The following is a 19,638-nucleotide window of genomic DNA, read 5'->3' on the forward strand; positions in this document are numbered from 1 at the left end:
TCCTTGGCCTCTGTCCCAGGCGCTAGAGTGGCTCTGGCCGCAACAGAGCGACGCCCCAGAGGGGCAGAGCATCGCCCCTGGTGGGCGTGCCAGGTGGATCCCGTTCGGGCGCATGCGGGAGTCTGACTGTCTCTCCCCGTTTCCAGCTTCAGAAAAATACAAAAAAAAAACAACAATAAAACATTCATTTACAAGCAACAAAGATCTATTTTGACCAATCTGTACATGCAATACCATCCTGCCTTCAAACTTGGTCTGTGACTACTCTAAGCCAGGACTTCTCAACCTTGCCACTACCAATATTTGGGGCTGGATAATTCTTCATTGTGGTGGACTCTACTGTGTATTGTGGGATGCTTAGCTACACCCCTGGCCTCTACCCTCTAGATGCCAATAGTATCTCCATTCCCCAAGTTCTGACAGCCAGCAATATCAACAAGTATCCCTTGGGAGAAAATTACGCAGCTGAAAACTCACTGCCTTCGTGGTTCTCCTCTTACCCTCAAACTTCTCAGACCTGGGGCAGAGTTTCTTTCTTTGGTGGCCCAATCTAACTAAACTCAGAGATCAAAGCACTAGACAAAAGGACTTGGATTAAGTGTCACAGGTTGAGTCCTAGACAAGAGGCTCTAGCAGAACTGAGCAGACTTGGTGCCTGACCTTGACTTCCTTGTCCAGAAAAGTTAGTGGAGCTGTGCTCTTCCACAAAAACTTAGATTAGGATTGAATGTGTGAAATTTGCTAGTTTCTCTAATGTCAGTGTTCCCAGGTTATATCCTATAGACAAGTTATAGATTTTGACTGTTTATTATAGTCCAATCTAAAGTTGAAGGTTATCTGTAGGAGCTGGTTTATTGAACTTGAGTTTGTACTAATAAATTTTATTTACTGATTTGTATTGATTAGAGAGAATGTATATAAAGAAGTTGAAAGACTTTCTGCTTGTTCTGTGTTCTAAAATATTGCCTAACTAGTTTCAATGATGGAGAAACTGAGGCCCAGAGAGAAGTTCTGAGCGAAAGTGCTAGAACAATCACTTAGCAGTTCTCTTACCCAACCTACTGCTTTTGCCCAATAACTTTGAAATTGGTAGTGAGAAAGGATCCCACATGTTGGTAATGCTTTTCATATATGGCTATTGGAGGTGGAAGCAAGTTGGGTCTTTGTTTTGAAACCTGTAGCAATCACTCCAAATGCATTAAAAATGTCCAGTGTATTCAACTGGGGTGAGTGGTCTTTAGTCAAAAATATGCACTCTGATTATATTGGTTTTTTAATCTCATATAATTTTCCGATAACTTATCTAAGATAATTTAATATTATACCTGCAATTTATATACATATAATAAGTTTTTATTTCAGTATCTAAAATAAAATAAATGCAAACTCATGGGGAATTGATTTTTTTTTTTAGACAAATTATTGAGCTTGTTTAATTTGATTAGAATACTGGTAAAGAAAATTAACATAAACTGGGGGGTTTTTGTTTGTTTTTTTTTTAATTTTTTTTATTTTATTTAGAAAATTAAATTTAATGGGGTGACATCAATCAGTAAGAGTACACAGGTTTTAGGTAGACATCTCTATAGCATCTGAACTGTGGATTGTGTTGTGTACCCATCACTCAAAATCAAATCATTTTACATCACTGTGTATTTGTCCCTTTTTACTCCCTTCCCCCACCTTTTTCCCACTAACTCCCTCCTCCTGTTAAGCTGGTTTTAAAATCCACTTCTCCAAGTGAACCACACATTTTGCTCTGACACCCAGTGGTGGGATTCAGCTGGTTCACACCGGTTCGGCAGAACCGATACCTAATTTTTTGTTGAGTTCAGCAAACTGGTTGTAAAAATGGCACTTGTAATCAGAGTTCTCTCTAAGGTGGGCATCTGGGCAGCCGCCCAATGTGGAAATCAAATTTACATTTCTTACTCTTTTTTAACATTCATCTGCACAACAGCGTGTTCTAAGTGCCCATAGTAATGTTCATTCCATCCATAGATGAAAAAACTTGCAAGTGAGGGTGCCAATCAAGAAGCAACATGGAGCCTGACCTGTGGTGGCGCGGTGGATAAAGCGTCGACCTGGAAATGCTGAGGTCGCCGGTTCGAAACCCTGGGCTTGCCTGGTCAAGGCACATATGGGAGTTGATGCTTCCTGCTCCTCCCCCCTTCTCTCTCTCTGTCTCTGTCTCTCCTCTCTCTCTCTCTCCCTCTCCTCTCTAAAAAATGAATAAATAAATAAAAAAGTTTAAAAAAAAGAAGCAACATGGAAATATCTTAAATATCAGTTTTATTGTTTTTGTCAGGTATTATTTAATATTTTTCCATTAATATTTTAAAACTCTTTCTTATAACATCACTTAATTTTGTGTATCTCTTTTATTGTTTTTATTTAAGTATTAAATGCCTGAAATAATAAACCACCTATAGGTATATCGTTTTTTCATACTTAAAACAGTCATTAGGGCAGAGAGCCGGTTGTTAAATTATTTGAATCCCACCACTGCTGACATCACAATATTATTATTTATTTTAACAAATCTCTACAATATCATCTTTAAGAAAAATTTAGTGTAATTTATACTAACCTTAGACAATAACCTCTGGGTGGGAAGCGGGAGTAGCTATTCCCTGGCAACTTCTCCAGACCCTTTTGTGACCTTAACGTACAAGTCCCTTGACAATTTCTACTAAGCAAAACTGCTTGGCTCTTGTTGTGTGTGTGTGCATGTTTTAAAACATATTTCTGATGTAAACTGTAGTCTAAACCTTTTCCTTATCCTAATTTTTTTTAGAATAGTGAATGGTATTTGTATGAAAACAGAAGCCATTTTATAGGAAGAAACATGTGTGATAAAACAGCCAGTAAAGAGAGATGTGTTAATCATCCCTTAAACACAGAAGAGCTTTTGAGTAATTAATTTTTCAATACTACAGAAAATAATTTTCAACCACGTCAGGTATTTCAACATACAACTACAAGAAGAGGTTTTAGTTAACTGAGGTTACCAGTGCCAAAATTTCTGCAGAGCCTCTGACCAGACAGTCCAAGAGTGGACTCAGAAAAAAACTCTGATGGATTGGTGTCCATTTAGACCCAAGAATGTACTGAGAAGTGTTAGCAATGAACTTGTCTGTCCATTACCAAAGTAAAAAAAAAAAAAATCATATTTATGATGGCTGTTTTTGTACAAAACATACAGAATTTACAATGAATAGTTAGTGATAGATCTGCTAATATTAAAGGTTCATTTAACATTGGAATTGATGAAAGAAAATAACAGGATCTCTCACACTGTAAATTTATAAGAAATTTATCTAAATATTTCTACTGATCAGCATGCAGTTTGGGTGACTATCCCTAAGGGCAAGAAAGTTCAGGGAGTCCTATTTTAAAGTTTCTTTACCCCTCTTATTCTACAATTCACAAAACTTTCCTGTAAATTTATCACACTTTATTTCTAGTTCAAATTCTGTAATTAGAAAGTTTGTGTTATTTAGCTTTTATGTATGAGGTCAAAAACAAGTTTAATTATGCTAGCAATAGGTCTAAAGTTCATCAATACATGAAAAATCTTCAAGTGAACTGAGCAGTAAAAAAATCACCGGGCTTAGGCAGAAAAAGAAAAATATCATATGACCTCACTCATTTGAGGAATCCACGGAACAATGAGGAGCAGAATTAAACCTGAGGGAAGGGGGGAGGGAGCGGTTGGAAGGGGGGCAAGGGATATGTTAAGGGGAATTCGGAAGAGTGGGGGATGCAATGGGGCAACACTAAAATCTATGTAAACACAATAAATTAAATAAATAAAAAATCACCGGGCTTTTCCTGTTAATTGCCTTCGAATCAGTCTCTGAAACACGAACACAAAATAATCTTTCTCAGCCAATCCATCAGTCTCTGATTTCTCCTTTATATGCTGATAAAAAGGCAGATAATTTCAAAATCTAGCTCTTCCAAAAGATTCAAAGCTAACTCTAACTTTGGAGTTGGCCCCTGGCTCCTCAGTGTAGAAGAGGTCAGGAGGCAGGCAGCACGGGGAGGGGGGGTGGGGCGGACACGGATGGACTTACCGCCACCACTGGTCTTGCTGCTGAGTAAGGGGCGGGGCCACTCACTGCAGAATCCATGAAGTAGCTCATCTTGTTTTCAGCACCTGCGTAGGAGAAAGGGTTCACTGAGCGGTTGGACACACCAATGTGTGGACTAGAAACCACAAAGCAGTTAGAATCTTAGAACTGGAGTCTCCTTAGGAGCCGTCAAGCTCTGTGTTAGAGAAAAAAAAAAACTCAGAAGGACGAAGTGACCAACCGAGCAACCAGAGAGGGGGACAGACAGCAGACAGAACCAGTCTGCTGATGGCAAAGTCACACGGAGAAGGAGTAGCCTCTGAGTGTGCGGAAAATAAGCAGTGAGAGTACAGAAAGCCCCTCTTGTAGGGCTTCTGAGCAGGAACTGGGTCTTGTGTCCCTTTTTCAGTAACATCCCATCCATACATCACCGTCCCTCCACCTAGCCAGGACTGGCACAGGGCTGGCACACCCTACACAGTTGTGGCATAAGCTGATTGACAGAGAAAAGATTGGGGAAGAAGAATGAAAAACAGACATATTAGCCAGGATCCAAGATACAGAGAAACAGAGAGAAGACCTGGAAAAGGGATCAACATTACTCATCTTGGAAAAAGGAGAAGGGCTATTAAATAACTCTGTTGACAGCTATTATCTACATTGAAAGTCTCAATAACAAGAAAGCTTAAAGAATGTCCTGGACGAAGGGATTTTCCAGATAGCTGTGGGTGATCAGGAAAATCGTTTATATATCAAACACTTCTGTTGACCCAAATGCTTTCTAAAGTGCCTTAGTTCACACAGTTTTGTAAATTCAATGCTATATATTTTTAAAATGTTTTTCTTGAATAAGTGAGAAGATTCAATTCCTAGGCATATCATTCACAGGACAAATTCCTATTGTCAGGAAGTGACATTTTAGTTTCAACTTAACTGCTTTCCAATCTGTATTTGTTCTTTTCCTGTGTTCTTGCAAACATTTAAAGCCCTCACACTTTTCGGGAAAAATGAAGAGTGTTACGTGTTTTATTCATGTTCTTTCATATCAAATGTATTCAAACGATACAGTTAAACAGTCTCGGCCACATAAAATTACACTGACTAAGGGCTACAGTCACACAGACACTAGCACTATATAGTTGGGAGAAGTAAGCTAAAAACTTTTGGAGATGTAACTTAGCCCAGAACTGTGCTTATTGTTTTTAGCTAGAACTTGACCTTTTTATGATGTCTTTTTTCCAAAAAGCAGAATTTTCTCCTTAAAGCATCCAAAAACACTAACTAAAAAAGAAGAGAGAAGAAGAACTAAAGGTAGGTAGGCTGTAATAATCAAGATACTGTGGCTTGACCAGGCGGCGGTGGCGCAGTGAATAGAGCATCAGTCTGGGATATGGGGGACCCAGGTTCGAGACCCCAAGGTCGCCAACTTGAGCATGGGCTCATCTGGTTTGAGCAGAGCTCACCAGCTTGGACCCAAGGTCGCTGGCTCGAGCAAGGGATTACTCAGTCTACTGAAGGTCCGCGGTCAAAGCACATATGAGAAAGCAATCAATGAACAACTAAGGTGTCGCAACGAAAAACTAATGATTGATGCTTCTCATCTCTCTCCATCCCTGTCTGTCTGTCCCTATCTATCCCTCCCTCTGACTCTCTGTCTCTGTAAAGAAAAAAAAAAAAAAAAGATACTGTGTTAGCTTTTCAGGGAACTGATCGTGACTACAGCAAACTGGCCCCAGGGAGAACTCCCCAGTGGCAGCGCTGTGGAGCAGAAAAAGACCTAAGGCCATTAGTCCAAGGGCATTGCTAACATCTGTATCTGTGGTCTGTTGGCACCTAGTCAAAGTTTGTTTCCTTTTTTTTAATTGAATGTATTTGGGTGATGCTGACTAACATAATTATACAGGTTTCAGGTGCCCAGTTCTATAACACATCTCTGTACACCATATTGAGTTTGACTCCCCAAGTCAAGTCTCCATCCATCACCATTTACCCCCCCCCCCCAATACCCTCCTAACCACACTAGAGTCCAACAGGAGAGTCTGGAGCTGGTAGCAGAGTTTGTTTCTAAAAACAGTGAGCAGCTACCATGTATCAGGCTCTGGGCTGGTTACTGAGCATGAGTCAGGATGAGGAGTGTATGACGTAGGTGAATGTGGACTCATCCTCAGCACACATTCTAAGGAGAGTCTCTGTGAGCTCCATCTTTCTTCTACTGAAGCATTCCTTACTTTTAACCTTAAAATCGAGCTCTAAAGTCTTAATGAATCATATACCCCACTTTAATGTTTTTGATCTACTCATGGATGAGAAGTTAACATTGATTGTTTCCTACTGAGAATGGCTTAACCATGATCAGATTTCCTAGGAAATAGTTGGTCGTCCCTCAGGGTCTACAGGGCAACCTATACCTTTGGGAAATGTGCAGGAATCAGGGAGTGCTGATTCTTCAAGCCACTTGGCTCCCTCCCCACCGATTTCCACTCCAGAACCCCACAGATCCCCTGAGTCATCACAGACTTGTTATTAAAGGAGCATGCTGATGACTCCCTAGTTAGGAACTTGTGTATTCGTTCAGTAAATAATTAGTATGGGCCTGCTGTGTGCCAGGCGCTGTTCTGGGCACTGGAGAAATACTGGTAAACAAAGAGCCTGGCCTCATAGATCCTACATTCCTCAGACTCAGGATAAAACCAAGGATGACAGGGCCCCTCTCTTCAGGCACCAGAGAAAACAGACTCACATGTAACCACACCAAAATGTGGTGAATCGTTTACCAACAATACGGGAAACAATAGCGGTGAGTTAGTTCTGCTGGTGTGGAGAAGAGGAAATCGCGGAGGAAGGCAAAGGGCGAGGTGTGAGCAGACGGCCCTGTGAGTCATTCCTAGACTCCCAAGAGCGAGCGAGCAGCGAAGGACCTTTCCCCTCCTGAATTCCTGCTTCACTGATGTAGCTGTGAGAGAAAGGACTTTTGGAATTGGCTGCCTTGTCCTGAAGCCCAGCTCAGAGGCACCAGGAGTCTCGGCCTGCCAGCCAGACAGCCTCCTCCTCACAGCCACACTCATGTAGCTTGGAGAAAGGTTCCCTGGAAACATGTTTTCTCTTCCCAGTTGCCAGCGAGGCAGGAAGCCTGCAGCCATGCATGGGGGCGCAGGCAGCTGGTGGTGTGGAAGCAGCATGCTCTATGAAGGACACTTCCCTTGGGGAAAAGCCCTTCGCCCGGGGAGGAAGCTGAAAAGAGGGAGTTGTCAGGGCTCTCATCTCAGGAAATAACTCTGGGACAGAAATGGATTGCTGCTTTATTATTTTTTGGAGAAAGAAAAAAAGAATCCGCCCTTTTCCCATTTGTGGATTGTGACACAAAACAGCTGCTGTAGACGCAAACCCTTTCCGAAAAAGCAGAAGAAGTGTTTGGGTGATCTTTGCTTTTTCTTTTTTTTAAGACTCGTTAGCTAAAGAGAATTCCCTCCCACATGACAGCTATTTGAACATCAGCTGGACCAACATTTTTGTCTTGGCATTACAGATGTTTATCACCTAAGTACGAAACAACTGTGACTTAAGCCTCACCCCGAGCCCAGGAGCACCCAGAAGCTTGTCTCCAAGTAGAAAGGATTTGGACACTTGGTAACAGAGTCATGAAGGGCTGAGTTTATTTTTCTTTCATGGGACCAGCAAGGCTCCAGAAGCAGAATAAATGTATCTGAAGTGACTCTGTCCTCAGAAAGCTCTTAACTGGCCTGCGGTGGCCTCGGGGTGTGTTCCCACTGCGCCTGCCCCTCACCAAGCTCCAGAGCAGACTCCACTCCTGCCTGGAACTCTCTGCTGGAACTGTTGTTGCTTTAAGCGCCCCATGCTCTTCCCCATCTTCCTGCCCTTCTCACAGGATCCCCTCTGACAGAACTGCCCCGCCCCCCACAGAACTGTCCAGCTTCCCAGCAGCTAGCTCCTCAGCACCGACATTTTTTTCAGGTTTTCAAGCTGATCTCAGTTTCCATGGCCAGGGAGCCCCCCTCACCCTCCCCAGAGCTAGCTGCCCCTTCCTGAGTTCCCCAAGTGTATTTCAATCATTGTGTCTGACACACTGCTTTATAAACATCTATTTCTATCTGGCTCTCCCACTAAACTCTGAGCTATTTGAAGGTCGACAGCATGTCCTTTTCATTTTTGTATCTCTGGAACTTGAGACAGATTGTAAGCATAATACAGTTAAAAAATTAGTAAGTGAAGGAATGAATGAGTCTCATAATAACTGAAAGTGTTTGAGGTGAATCTAGTGTAAATAACATTTGATTTTCAGATCAGAAGTCTAAATAGATTGTGGGTCTGGATAAAGATCCACTTGAAATATTGTAATCGGTTTTTGTGACCCATTTCTAAGTGGAAAGTGCTTTTCTTTATTCACTCACTACTTAATGTCACTTATGGAAGAAGCCTTTGCTACCACTCCATACAAACAGCAGCACCCTGTTCCCCACTCTGACACTCAAGATGCTTGGTCACTGTCCATTCCTGTCCCATTCAAATTTAAACCCCTCCAGGGCAAGGGTTTAGTTTATTCTCTCACCCTCTAGCCTTAGATCCTAGACCAGTGTTGGCAGGTTGGGGCACACATATAATTGTTGAACACAGGAGTGTAAGTTAAAAACCTTGCACACGCCTGACCTGTGGTGGCGCAGTGGATAGCGCGTCGACCTGGAAATGCTGAGGTAGCCGGTTCGAGGCCCTGGGCTTGCCTGGTCAGGGCACATGTGGGAGTTGATGCTTCCAGCTCCTCCCCCCTTCTCTCTCTCTGTCTCTCTCTCTCCCTCTCTCTCTCTCTTCTCTAAAAATGAATAAAGAAAAAAAGAAAAAAACAAACAAACAAACAAAAAAAAACCTTGCACACACGCCTTGACTCACTGAAATCCCCTTCTTTACAGATGTGGAGAAAGACTCACAAGGCTGTTAGGCAGCCAGCGGTGACCTGACTCCAGGTCTTCAGCCACCTCTTCTGGGCTTGTCTACCCCCACCCTGGGTCTTCGGGATAAAGACGGGCAACCTGTGCAGAGGACGGGAGAGGCAGCAGTTCCGTTGATGAAGTTGTCTCACATTCAATAAAGCACTTTGAACTAGTTTTCTGTAGCACTCTGGAGAGAGCTCTATTCTTCATAGTGCATGTGACTGACAGCTTCTAGAGCCTTCTACGCTCTGGGACCAGGATCTGCAGGCTGACACTTCCTTCACCCAGGTCTCCCCAGGGACAGTTGGAGTGAATGAAAAGAAGTTGGGGAGTTGGCAAGGGTGCTGGGGAGGTCAGGCCAAGGCAGCAAAAGAGCAGGGAGTCCCAGAGAGACGAGGCCTTCGTGGAGACAGCCTTTAGTTCACGTCAGCTCTGCCCCGCGTGGCTGCATTTCCAGATGATAGCTGTGGCCTCAGTTAAGCATGTTTCATTTTGTATTATATGCTCTTCAAGGAAACACTATGCCTTTAGGTAAATAACCCAGTAAACTATACTTGAAAACTTTTTAAATTATTATTTATTGATTGATTTTAGAGAGAAAGGAAGGGAGGGGGAGAATGAGAGAAACATCAATTTGTTCCACTTATTTATGCATTCATTGGTTGATTCTTTTTTTTTTTAATTTATTGATTTTAGAGAGAGGAAAGGAAAGAGAAAGAAAAACAGAAGCATTGATCTGTTACTGTATGTGCCCTGACTGGGGATTGAACTTACAAACCATTGCAATTCGGGACAATGCTCTAACCCAGTGGTAGTCAACCTTGTCCCTACCGCCCACTAGTGGGCGTTCCAGCTTTCATGATGGGCTGTAGCAGAGCAACCAAAGTATAAATAAAAGATAGATTTAACTATAGTAAGTTGTTTTATAAAGATTTATTCTGCCAAACTTAGCAAAAATCCGACATAAAGTACTTGGTAAGTAATTATTATTATATGCTTTAACTTGCTGTAACTCTGCTTTATAAATTTTATAAAGTAAAGTTACTTCCCTACTTTATAAACCACCATTACTGTGGAACCGGTGGACGGTTAAAAAGTTTTACTACTAACAGAAATACAAAAGTGAGCGGTAGGTATAAAAAGGTTGACTACCTGCTCTAACCAATCAAGCTACCCGGCCAGGGCTGGTTGATTCTTATGTGTGCTCTGACCAGAGGTAGAACCTGCGACCTTGGCACACCAGGACAACACTCTAACTAACTGAGCTACCTGGCCAATGCCTTTAAAACTTTTTTCCTTTGAAAATAATTGTTTTTGCTAAAATAATATACATTTACTGAAAAATTACAATAATACAGAAAATTCTAAAATGAATGCCAAGATCACCTAAAATCTCAACATCTAGAGATAATTGTACTGATATTTTGTTCAGCATTCTTCTGGGAATTTTTTAATTCACCTATACAAATATAGATATAACATATACAGGTGAACATAATTTTATCTGCACAGTTTTATTCTTTGCATGCTGTTTTACAATCTGATATTTTTCACTGATGTATGACATAATGCTGTGGACACTTTTCTACATCAATAAAAACAGTTTTACCTCCAAAAATATGATTGCTAAGTATTATATGTATCTATTACTTTTCTCAATGAGCCTCAGATTGTAAAATTAATTTTTCCCCAATTCTCTTTCATTAGAGAAGTTCCTAAAATATTTTCTATTCTCGTTAAATGTCTAAAATTGGTATTGTTGGGACAGTGAATGTGTACATTCTGTATCTGAATACATACTGACACACCGCCCTCCATAACAAAAATTACACTGTCAGCAACAAAGGCATTGTGTTTTAAATTTGACCTTCCCCTTTAGTCTTCATGTTAGCTTCACAAGGCAAAAATTATGGCTCCAGTGTGTCCTGGGTATGAAGGGCCCACATGGAGTTCACAGAAGTACAATAATGCTATGGCAGAAAATGCAGACAATGTCTTTTCTTCTTGGAAAGTGATGTAAAATTCAAGTACATTTGCAATTTAACCTTTTTCCTAATACTAACAAGATCAGATTCTCATCAATTTATTTCTTAAACAAAGGAAAAGTTATCTTTTTGGCCTGGAATGAAGGAGAAAAAGAATTTGGCTTTCAAAAGTGCTGTTTAAAGGAAACTTGCTCCAAAAGCCAGCCCCTTCGCCAAACTAAAGACAATACTGCCATATGTTGATCAAGGCAATGTCTTTAAAAATGTACCATGGATAGAGTTTTGATTTATTCTTTCTAAATACATGCCATATATATCTGTTTTTAAAAACTCGGACTACAGCTGCAGAACCAGATCCAAGTGGTCCTATCTTACGTTTAACAAAATCCTGATTTACCTTTCAGAGACTACAAACCCACACCTCAAGGCATTCAGACAAAAAGCACAGCCAACGAAGAGAACTTCGACCTCCAACTGCGCTGGAACCAAAGTCTTGCTCCTCTCCACCATGGAACCAAAGGAAGGGGACATAACCAGAACTGGAAAACCAGAACCCTTTCAGAAGCAAACGTCTGTTGTCCAGAAAGATCTGGCACAAAAGTCCTTTACCATAAATGGCCAAGTTCCAAAGCTCTCCAATTAAAATTTATCCCCTCCAGCACTTCCCACATACTTGTTTGCTGTAACCCCCCAGTGTAATCCATCGAGGACTTTGGGTTTTCTTTCCATTCTCCTTATGCGGTGCCCTGCATTAAAGCGGCTCCAATTCCTCCCCTGCAACTCTCTCAATGTGCAGTGATTGGCTCTGCTGTGCTTCTGGCGGAGGAACTCTCTTCCTGTTGGGTTACCAGACTGAGCATCACATTCAGGAAGCTTTCTCTGAATTGAACCTTCTAGGCAGTTAGATGGGTATCCTTGATCTTTCCTCCTTGGTAGTTACTCTGGCAATGTACCTACCAAAGTTCATCATACTTCCTATTTACATGTATGTTTCTGCCCCTAAATTACAAATTGCTTGAAAGGAGGGACTGGTCTTTTTAGAAGGCACGCAGTAGACATCAACACTGAACACTGCTGCCTGAGTGAAAGACCCGTACGTGAAATAGGGTGTGTGCAAGAGTCACGTCTCAGTATCTGAGTGTATCCAAGACAGTGCAAATACACCTGGGACAAGAAAAAGAAATTATCACTTGTAGTGACCTGTGTCCACACACCACCCAAGGTTAGACTTCTTTAATGGTAACTACAAGCAGAATCATGTTTTTCTCTGAACTAATGGATGTACCATATAGATGAGTTTGTCTATTCTTTGTCATTATTTTCTTCCTAATTCTCATGACCAGTCCATTTATAGTTTTCAAGTCACTTCAGAGGATCTCTCCCTTGATCTGGAAGTGTAACAAAAATTCTCCAAGTCCAATTCTCAAAAAAAAAAATAAAAAATCAAATTTAAGCATTAAATCAGATTAGCATCAAATTTAGATAGCTAAATATTTCTCACTTCCCCAAGAAAACTTTATGCTTACAATAAATAGAAAAGAAAAATGGTTGGAGAAATTGAAAATAAATTATCTGTCTCGCTCCTAAACCTGCAAAAACCTCATTTCTTGACTGAGTATTCCAATATTATGGTAGTAGAGATCCCTCCTTATTTTAAGTAGCCAGCACTGACCAATAAAGGCAATTCGTTCTGATTTACAGGCTACTGGCTTCTGTGTCTGAAACTGAATTCACCAAGTTCACAAAGCAGCAACTCACAGTGCAGTTTGAACCTCTTGGTCTTGTTTCTTCCCAACTTACTGGTAATTAGTTTTCTCCTTACTTGAATAGAGGCCAGAAAGTGATTCATATCCATCTCCTGTTTCTCTAAACAACCCCCATCTTCCAATTAAGCATAACACTTTCAAGTTCTGTGCAACTTGACATACCTCAATTGATCTTTCTTTGGATACTAAAATGGACTCGTGTTATTAGAATATTACAAAGGTATATTGTTTTGCCCTTCCTCAAGGAGCAATTTGCTAATATCTCCTGAAAAAGAGAGGGAATATAAAACGGTTCTAGTCTGCTATGCCATTGCAATAAGGAAATGAGTAGAGCCTCATAGACCAGTTTATGTTTCCTCTTCATGGAAACAAACCCTAACCATCACACTGTTGGAATAGCCTTGTCAACAATAGGCAAAATGGAGCCGCTTCTCATAAACATCAAGGCTTCATTCACTTTACAACTGGTCTTCTTTTACATGCCTGGAATGTTATAAACTCAATGTCAATCCTAGTCTCTGAAACTTTTCAGAAATGAACACTTGACTTTTTCTAGTATGGGAAGATCTTTTAGACCAGTGGTCCCCAACCTTTTTTGGGCCACGGACCAGTTTAATGACAGAAAATATTTCCACGGACCGGCCTTTAGGGTGGGACGGATAAATGTATCACGTGACTGAGACCAGCGTCAAGAGTGAGTCTTAGCCTGACCAGGTGGTGGCGCAGTGGATAGAGCGTCGGACTAGGATGCGGAAGGACCCAGGTTCGAGACCCCGAGGTCGCCAGCTTGAGCGCGGGCTCATCTGGCTTGAGCAAAGAGCTCACCAGCTTGGACCCAAGGTCACTGGCTCCAGCAGGGGGTTACTCGGTCTGCTGAAGGCCCGCGGTCAAGGCACATGTGAGAAAGCAATCAATGAACAACTAAGAAGTCGCAATGCACAACGAGAAACTGATGATTGATGCTTCTCATCTCTCTCCATTCCTATCTGTCTGTACCTATCTATCTCTGCCTCTGTAAAAAAAAAAAAAAAAAAAGAGTGAGTCTTAGATGAATGTAACAGAGGGAATCTGGTCATTTTTTAAAATAAAACATCGTTCAGACTTAAATATAAATAAAATGGAAATAATGTAAGTTATTTATTCTTTCTCTGCGAACCTGTAAGAAATGGCCCACAGACTGGTACCGGTCCACGGCCCGGGGGTTGGGGGCCACTGTTTTAAAAGACTAACAGTAACATTCAATAAACTGGTTTATGATAAAAGCAGCCTTGCCTTCAAATACTATTCCTCAAATCTATATCTAACTGTGAAATTCAGCCAATGACAACAATTGTCCTTCAGATGTCCTCCAGTGTTATATGCATATAGTAGGTGCTCCATAAATAACTGAATATATAAAGTAGGATAGTGCTTTTACTAAGAAACTAGAAATAGGGGGAAATTGTTAAGTACTCTTTGCTTCACAATGGCAGGTATAGAAGAGGTCATAATATCATATATGAGATTCTAGGTTAAATTTAACCCCAAAAAGGGCTTTAGGACTAAAGATGTCAACTATAACCCAGTGGCTGCTTCCAAAGGAATCCCTAAGGAGCCTACAATTTTAAATAATTACTTTTCAGCCTGACCAGGCGGTGGCACAGTGGATTGAGCATCAGACTGGAACTTAGAGGACCCAGGTTCAAAACCCCGAAGTCGCACCTGACCAGGCGGTGGCGCAGTGGACAGAGTGTCGGACTGGGACACAGAAGACCCAGGTTCGAGACCCCCTACGTCGCCAGCTTGAGCACGGGCTCATTGGGTTTGAGCAAGGCTGACCAGTTTGAGCCCAAGGTCTCTGGCTCAAGCAAGGGGTCACTCTGTCTGCTGTAGACCCCCGGTCAAGGCACATATGAAAAATAAAATCAATGAACAACTAAGGAACTGCAACGAAGAATTGATATTTCTCATCTCTCTCAACTTCCTGTCTATCCCTATCTGTCCCTCTCTCTAACTCTCTCTGCCACAAAAAAAAAAAAAAAAAAACCCGAAGTCGCTGGCATGAGCATGGGCCCATCTGGCTTGAGCATGGGCTCATCAGCTTGAGCGCAGGGTTGCTGGCTTGAGAGTGGTATCATAGACATGACCCCAAGATCGCTGGCTTGAGCAAGGGGTCACTTGCTATGCTATAGCCCTCCCTGTCCCTTATCCCCCACCCCACCCCCGTCAAGGCACATATGATAAAGTAATCAATGAACAACTAAGGTGCTGCAACAAAGAATTGATGCTTCTCATTTCTCTTCCTTCCTGTCTATCTGTCCTTATCTGTCCCTCTCTCTGACTCTCTCTGTCTCTGTCAAAAAATTAAAAAAGAAAATTAAAGAAAAAATATAATTACTTTGCAATTCTGAGTGTGGATCATGTCAGATAAAATCTAGAATTTAGATATGGCTCAGGCTGTCAGGAAACTCAACAAAACTGAGATACCATAAACAGGGATAGGTATAGAGAGAACAATGAACAAGGACAGGAGCATTTGAATGCTACCTTTTAAAATTGAACTAGCCTGACTAGGCAGTGGCGCAGTGGATAGAGTGTTGGACTGGGACACAGAGGACCCAGGTTTGAAAGCCCGAGGTTGATGTCTTGAGCGCAGGCTGATCCAGTTTGAGCAGGGCTCACCAGCTTGAGCCCAAGGTTGCTGGCTTGAGCAGGGGGGTCATTTGGTCTGCTGTAGCTGCCCCCCCCCCCGTCCCGGTCAAGGCACATATGAGAAAGTGGTCAATGAACAACTAAGGTGCCACAATGAAGAGAGATGCTTCTCATCTCTCTTCCTTCCTGTCTGTCTGTCCCTATCTGTCCCTGTCTCTGTAACAAAAAAAATCAACAACAAAAAAAAAACACCAGCCGCCATACAGCTCTCAAATGAGCAGACAATTTCTTGAACTACGTCTGATTGTGATTTTCATGGTGGAGTTTAATTTATTTTATTGCCCAAATTATAAGGTTCAAATTTCCCAGTATAATGCTAAACAGTTTGCTGGTATTCTTATGTATAGAAGAAATCGGCACATTCAATGGATGTGGGAGTTGGAAAAAAATTCTTCAAATCTGCCTTGTTTTTATTTTAATAAACTGAGCCCCGGAAAGGTCAGATGTTTTGTGGAGTAATATAAAGATCTGGAGTCACAGTTTGTGGGTTAACCTGGAGCTCCCTACTGAGTGTACAGGTCATGGGCAAGTTTCTTAACCTCCCAAAATCTTCGTTTCCTCATCTATAAAAGGGAGATAATAATACCATCCCTTTCAGGGTCATTGAGAAGAGTTGTATGAAATAAAAGGGCTTAGCAGAGTGCTTTATATGTGCTAAAATGGTCAATAATTAATGATTGTTAGTATTTCTATTTTATTACAGGGCCCGGTATTAATAACCATGCACTAATTAATAGAAATAGTGTAATAGTGGTTTTTTTAATTATTATTATCTATACTGTCCAAGGTAGCAGAGGTTATATTATCTAAGTAATTGAGCTAGAACCCAGGTGGCTTAAATCCTTTATCTCTTTCACAGGAGAAAAAAAGCCACTTTCCCTTGAATGGTAGTCTCTTTGTATCATTGTTATGCGTAAAACCAAGAAGTAAGCACTTTTCTTACAGTGGGGAACAAGCTCATTGAAAGATTGCACAGCACAAACAGGGAAATATTTATTGCATGCAGCTTCCTGAGTTAAACCAACATCGTTTTTATATAAATGCCAATCTTTTGTGGAGTAACACTTTAGCAACTAGATATAAATATAAGGAAGTCGCAAGCTGCTGGGGAAAATATTGCAAGAATTTTTATTTGTTCAGTTTTTTTTCTTTTAGAGCGGTGCTTCCCCAGCTGATATGCAAAGGACTCACCTGGGAAGTGTTACAATGCAGAAGAGCCTGGGTCTGTGGGTCTGAGATCCCACCTGACAGCCTGCATTTCTACCAAGATCCCCCATTATGCTTGTTAGATGCTGCTGGTTAGAGGAACTTACTTTGAGTAGGAAGGCAGAATCTGGCCTAAATTGGTTAAATTCCTGAGTAATTATAACAAGGCAAGTATTTAGAAGGCAGAGGAACAGGCACTGGGAAACAGGCAAGAAGGCTCTGTGCCACCTGCTGAGCAGAAGTTTGGTTTTTATCTTAGCTGCAATGCAAGGCCAACCAGGGAGAATGACAGCTCAAGACCTGTCCGTGCCTCTCAAGCCACATGCCAGATGATGGCCACATCTGACAAGGCCTCTTGCCTTTCCTAAGAAGCTGTGGTTTTGTTGTTTGGCTTTAAGAAACTGGCGTCCCTGCTCTCCCTCCACTGACTGGAATCCCTTTGGTTTAAGGATCACCTGAGGCACCAAAGATAATTGAGAATAATTAGCATTATGTTTTTCATAAGCTTAAAGGACTTAACTCTTTTGAAAACTCTGTGTACTATGTTTTGCAACTTTTTGTGTATCTGAAATTATTGCAAAATGAAAAGTTAAACTATTTTTTTTTCTATATGTGAAAGACTAAAATCCAGGGGTTTTCCGTTCTTCTCATCTCTTGAACTTTTACAGACTTTGATCCCCCATTGAAAATGTGTTCTTGACATCAGCACTAAAAATTTGCAGCTTGACTTTTATTCTAGTAAGTTATATCTAAACTGTCTCCTCTAAGTTCTTGAAACAGCACCAGCACTTGGTCGACTGAAATGTCAACTTTACCCTCTTCTGTGAGAGTCCAAATTGATCACCAACATCTTTCCCTCATGGCTTGAGAGGCTGCTTTTTCCACCTGATCTCTCAAAACAGTTGTAGACTGTATCACGTCACTTAACAATTATATTACCTTTATTTTTAACCTCTTTTCAGATAAAAATTTTGCCTCCCAAAGTAAATTGTTAATTTTTTTATGGAATTTACATATTATTCCTATGTTTTCCTCATAGCACTTAACACAAGGCTGGGTCCATGCAGTAGGTATTTGTCACAAGAGGGATTGAGGGAGAGGTTTACTGATCCAGTTGACTAGACCTTGTAGCCTTTCTTCAGAGTCAGCCTCTTCCCAACAGTGAATAATGAATCCACCATAATTCATCTGCAGATTCCCCTTTGGAAAATAGACCTTATCCACAGTATTCCCCCAGATAAAAGCACATCAGAGTTCTAGCAGAAAAAGCAGCCTAAACCTGGGTGTCTCAAAGCTGCCCAGGTTCCTACAAGACACAGTGCCAGCCACAGGCTCCGGACTGGCATACCTTTGGTTCTAATCAAGCCCCCCACTAAACTGGTCATATTACTAAGTCTGAAGGTCCTCATTTGTTGAATGGGGATGACAATCCCATCTCAAAGACTTGATAGTAGGTTGTAGATTAAGTGAAGTTGTCCATGCAAAGCAACTAGTACAGGCGTGTTCATGTTCCAAGTGCTTAGTAAACATGAGGGATTATTATCTTTCCTCGGGTAAAGGGGAGGAAACCAGGGATTATATCCAGATAATCACCTAGATTTTTAAAATGAGCTCTCCAAAGCTTCATTTTCAGTAGACCAGGAACAAGGGAAATGAATAGGCGAAAAATGAATTATCTTCGTATCTGTATTTCCCTGGGATTAAAGAAACGCACAAGATTTACCTCAAATGGCACTAAATTGCTGCCCGCTGTTTTTTTGTTTTTGTTTTTGTTTTTGTTTTGCTCAAACACTAAATATTTTTAAATTTAATTTCCATAAAGGGGGTAGAGAGAAAGAGAAGGGAGGAAGAAGGGAAGGGAGGGGGGTGTGGATACCCAGCTTCAGGGATGTAGCACCTCCTTCTGCTGTTCGATGCAGAAATGGGGATGTTGAATGGTAATTAAGAAAAGAGAGTTGCCATGACAAACAGAGCTGTTCACCAATAAGTAAAACCATGATGAACAACAGCACTTGAACGATCAGTCAGAAATTCAGTAATCCGTACACGGGGACTGTGCAACCAGGAGAGAAAGGTCAGAGCTGAGCATTCGTTTCTGAGCAAGTGCTTGTCTCCTGCCTGAGTCTCCCTGAGGGACTTGTCTCCACACACCCAACCTGCTACGGTATTACTTCAGACTCTCTTCACCTTGTTGGCACTTCTATTCTTCTAAGCTCTATGCTATTTACTTCTCTTTTGTCATCTGTGTGAAATAAGTGGAGCACATAACATTATTCACATTTTAGAGACGAAGAAAATAAGGCACAATCAAGTTACGGTAAATCACGTGTTCTCAGTTACAAAGCCAACCTCTAATGGACCCCAAGAACACATCCACTTTCCTGACTTGAAAACCAGTGCTGGTGCCAGTTCTGACCCTGCTTGCCTTTGAACTCCAGTGCACTGAGAGTCAGGTAACTGGTCCGGGTCCAGGCCCTCAATCAATTCTTCAAGGTCGCAGATATCAGACACTGAAAGATTTCACCCTGCTACCCACCCTCCCCCAGGCTCTGCTCTTGGACTTCCTGGCACCTCCACCAACTAGCACCTCCGTGCAAGGAGCCAGTGGACAAAGATGCCCCCCCTGTAATCAGACTCTCACTTCCCACATCCCCAGCAGCGGAACCAGGACGGAAGAGGCTGCATGGCTGCCTCCACTGTTTGTTTTTTCACTACTGAGTTGGCAAGGATGGAAGTTGTTGATTTACAATTAGAAGCAGCATGCTTCTTCAAATATTAATATTAATAACTACAATGCTGAACACATGAAAAGGTCTTTTCATCTTCAAAGCACTTTGAAGACATTAACTCATTAGCTCTCATTCCCTCCATTCGGGAACAACAGGTAAGTAAGAAGCTCAGTCGCACTGGTGGCCACCTGGCACCCTCTGTGCATAAGAAGCCCGTGCCTGCAGAAGCAAAGGGTTTTCTG

At 41.6% G+C, this 19,638-nt stretch overlaps 1 protein-coding gene across 4 annotated transcripts in view; it reads right to left on the reverse strand.

Moving 5' to 3' along the window:
• The window catches only part of ETS1 (ETS proto-oncogene 1, transcription factor), a 134,566-nt gene that overhangs the window by 113,722 nt on the left and 1,206 nt on the right, over positions 1-19,638 (reverse strand). For all 4 annotated transcript variants that reach the window (XM_066365213.1, XM_066365208.1, XM_066365209.1 and 1 more), the window contains one exon: positions 4,080-4,162. In XM_066365213.1, the coding sequence (XP_066221310.1) occupies positions 4,080-4,148 (69 nt within the window). In that variant the 5' untranslated portion in view covers positions 4,149-4,162. The remainder of the gene's footprint in view (positions 1-4,079; positions 4,163-19,638) is intronic.

Source organism: Saccopteryx leptura, chromosome 2, assembly GCF_036850995.1.
Source record: "Saccopteryx leptura isolate mSacLep1 chromosome 2, mSacLep1_pri_phased_curated, whole genome shotgun sequence".
Classification (NCBI taxonomy): domain Eukaryota; kingdom Metazoa; phylum Chordata; class Mammalia; order Chiroptera; family Emballonuridae; genus Saccopteryx; species Saccopteryx leptura.